The 1,766-nt window shown below is 38.2% G+C and overlaps 1 protein-coding gene across 1 annotated transcript in view; it reads right to left on the bottom strand.

The window, feature by feature from the left end:
- Positions 1-1,627, bottom strand: part of LOC106868395 (ADAMTS-like protein 1) — a 189,964-nt gene extending 188,337 nt beyond the window's left edge. The window contains exon 1 of the mRNA XM_052973302.1: positions 218-1,627. Within this exon, the coding sequence (XP_052829262.1) occupies positions 218-436 (219 nt within the window). The 5' untranslated portion in view covers positions 437-1,627. The remainder of the gene's footprint in view (positions 1-217) is intronic.
- Positions 1,628-1,766: the final 139 nt, after the last annotated feature.

Raw genomic sequence — 1,766 nt, 5'->3', positions numbered from 1 at the left:
ATATATACGACGGGCTTCATTCAGCTTCCGTCTACCAAATCCACTCACAAGACTTTGGTCGGCCCGATGCTATAGTAGAAGACATATGCCCAAGGTGTCACGCAGTGGGACTGAACCCGGAATCATGTGGTTGGTAAGCAAGCTACTTACCACACAGCCACTCCTGCGCGGTCGTAAAAAGAAAATATATGATTTAATGAAAAAATAATGGACTTACCGTGACAAAACACCAAAACAACCAACAGTAGTAGATCCAGCAGTGTGTAAATGAAGCAATAGTTGTAGTATTTTTCGTTTTATTTACAGAATGACAGTTATTGTCATTCTTATTACCATTCTTATTATTAATTATCGTACCCGTATTAGTAGAAGTAATAGCAGTGGTAGTAGTCGTTGTAGTAGAAGTAGTAGTACTAGTAATAGCGCTGGTATACATATTTCAGTTTTTCTTCAAAAATTAAAAATTTTTTTAAAATAACTTTTCCTTGTTATTGTTACTGTCAACGTGTAGTAGTTTAGTTATTGTTTGCAGCGCTTAAAAAACCGGTAGCAGTAGTAGTAGTAGTAGTAGTAGTAGTTCTTGCGGTCGTTGTTGTTGTGGTTGTTGCAGAGATGGTGTGTGTCGCGCTTGAGTTGTAAGTTTTATCTATCTTAGAAGATATCACCGGTCATAGCAGCAGTAGTAGTAGTAGTAGTAGTAGTAGTAATGGTGGCGGTGGTGGTGGTTCTTCTCGTCGTGGTTTTAAGCGCGTTTGCTTCAGTGTGTTACCATCATCGTCGCAGCCGACGTAATCGTCGTCGATGTGATCGTCAGAATTGCAAATAATAACAATAATAATAATTTCGATAATACTATTATCATTATTACTGTCGCGGTTGTTGTTGCTGTTGTTGTTGTTGTTGTTGTTAATATTGTCGTTTGTAAAAATTCAGCTTCTGTCTTTTTCACGAGAAAAGCAACACCGGTCGTCGTAGAACGAATAGTAATAGAAAATACAAACAGTAGTTGTAGTAGTAATAACCGCAAAGCAAGAGTAATGACTATAGTAGTAGTCTTAATAGTAGTTGTGACAGATGTTGTTGTTGTTGTTGTTAATATTGTCGTGTGTAAAATTCTGCTTCTGTCTTTTTCACGAAAGCAACAACACCGGTCGTCGTAGTACGAATAGTAATAGAAAATACAAACGGTAGTTGTAGTAGTAATAACCGCAACAACTAATAATAATAATAATAATAATAATAGCAAGAGTAATGATTATAGTAGTAGTCTTAATAGTAGTTGTGACAGATGTTGCTGTTGTTGTTGTTAATGTTGTCGTGTGTAAAATTCTGCTTCTGTCTTTTTCACGAAAGCAACAACACCGGTCGTCGTAGTACAAATAGTAATAGAAAATACAAACAGTAGTTGTAGTAGTAATAACCGCAACAACTAATAATAATAATAATAGCAAGAGTAATAATTATAGTAGTAGTATTAATAGTAGTTGTGACAGATGTTGTTGTTGTTGTTGTCGTGGTGGTCCGTAAAATCTTCCTTCTTTCCTTTCTCACTGACACAAACGGTCTGAAGACTGTTTCGAGCGCTGCTCAAGTTTATGTTGTCGTCAGAGGAGATGGTAGGGTTGGCGGGGGAGAGTAATAGAAGGCGGGTGAGGGAGAGGGAGGGGGAGAGGGCGAGAGAAATAGAGAGGTAGAGAGAGACAGACTGAAGGGAGAGAGATAGAGCGGGGTGTGGGGGGGGGGAAAGAGAAAGAAATAGAGAGGTA

Source organism: Octopus bimaculoides, chromosome 15, assembly GCF_001194135.2.
Source record: "Octopus bimaculoides isolate UCB-OBI-ISO-001 chromosome 15, ASM119413v2, whole genome shotgun sequence".
Lineage (NCBI taxonomy): Eukaryota > Metazoa > Mollusca > Cephalopoda > Octopoda > Octopodidae > Octopus > Octopus bimaculoides.
Note: the sequence above shows the minus strand (reverse complement) of the source record. Positions and strands in the feature narration are given on the sequence as shown.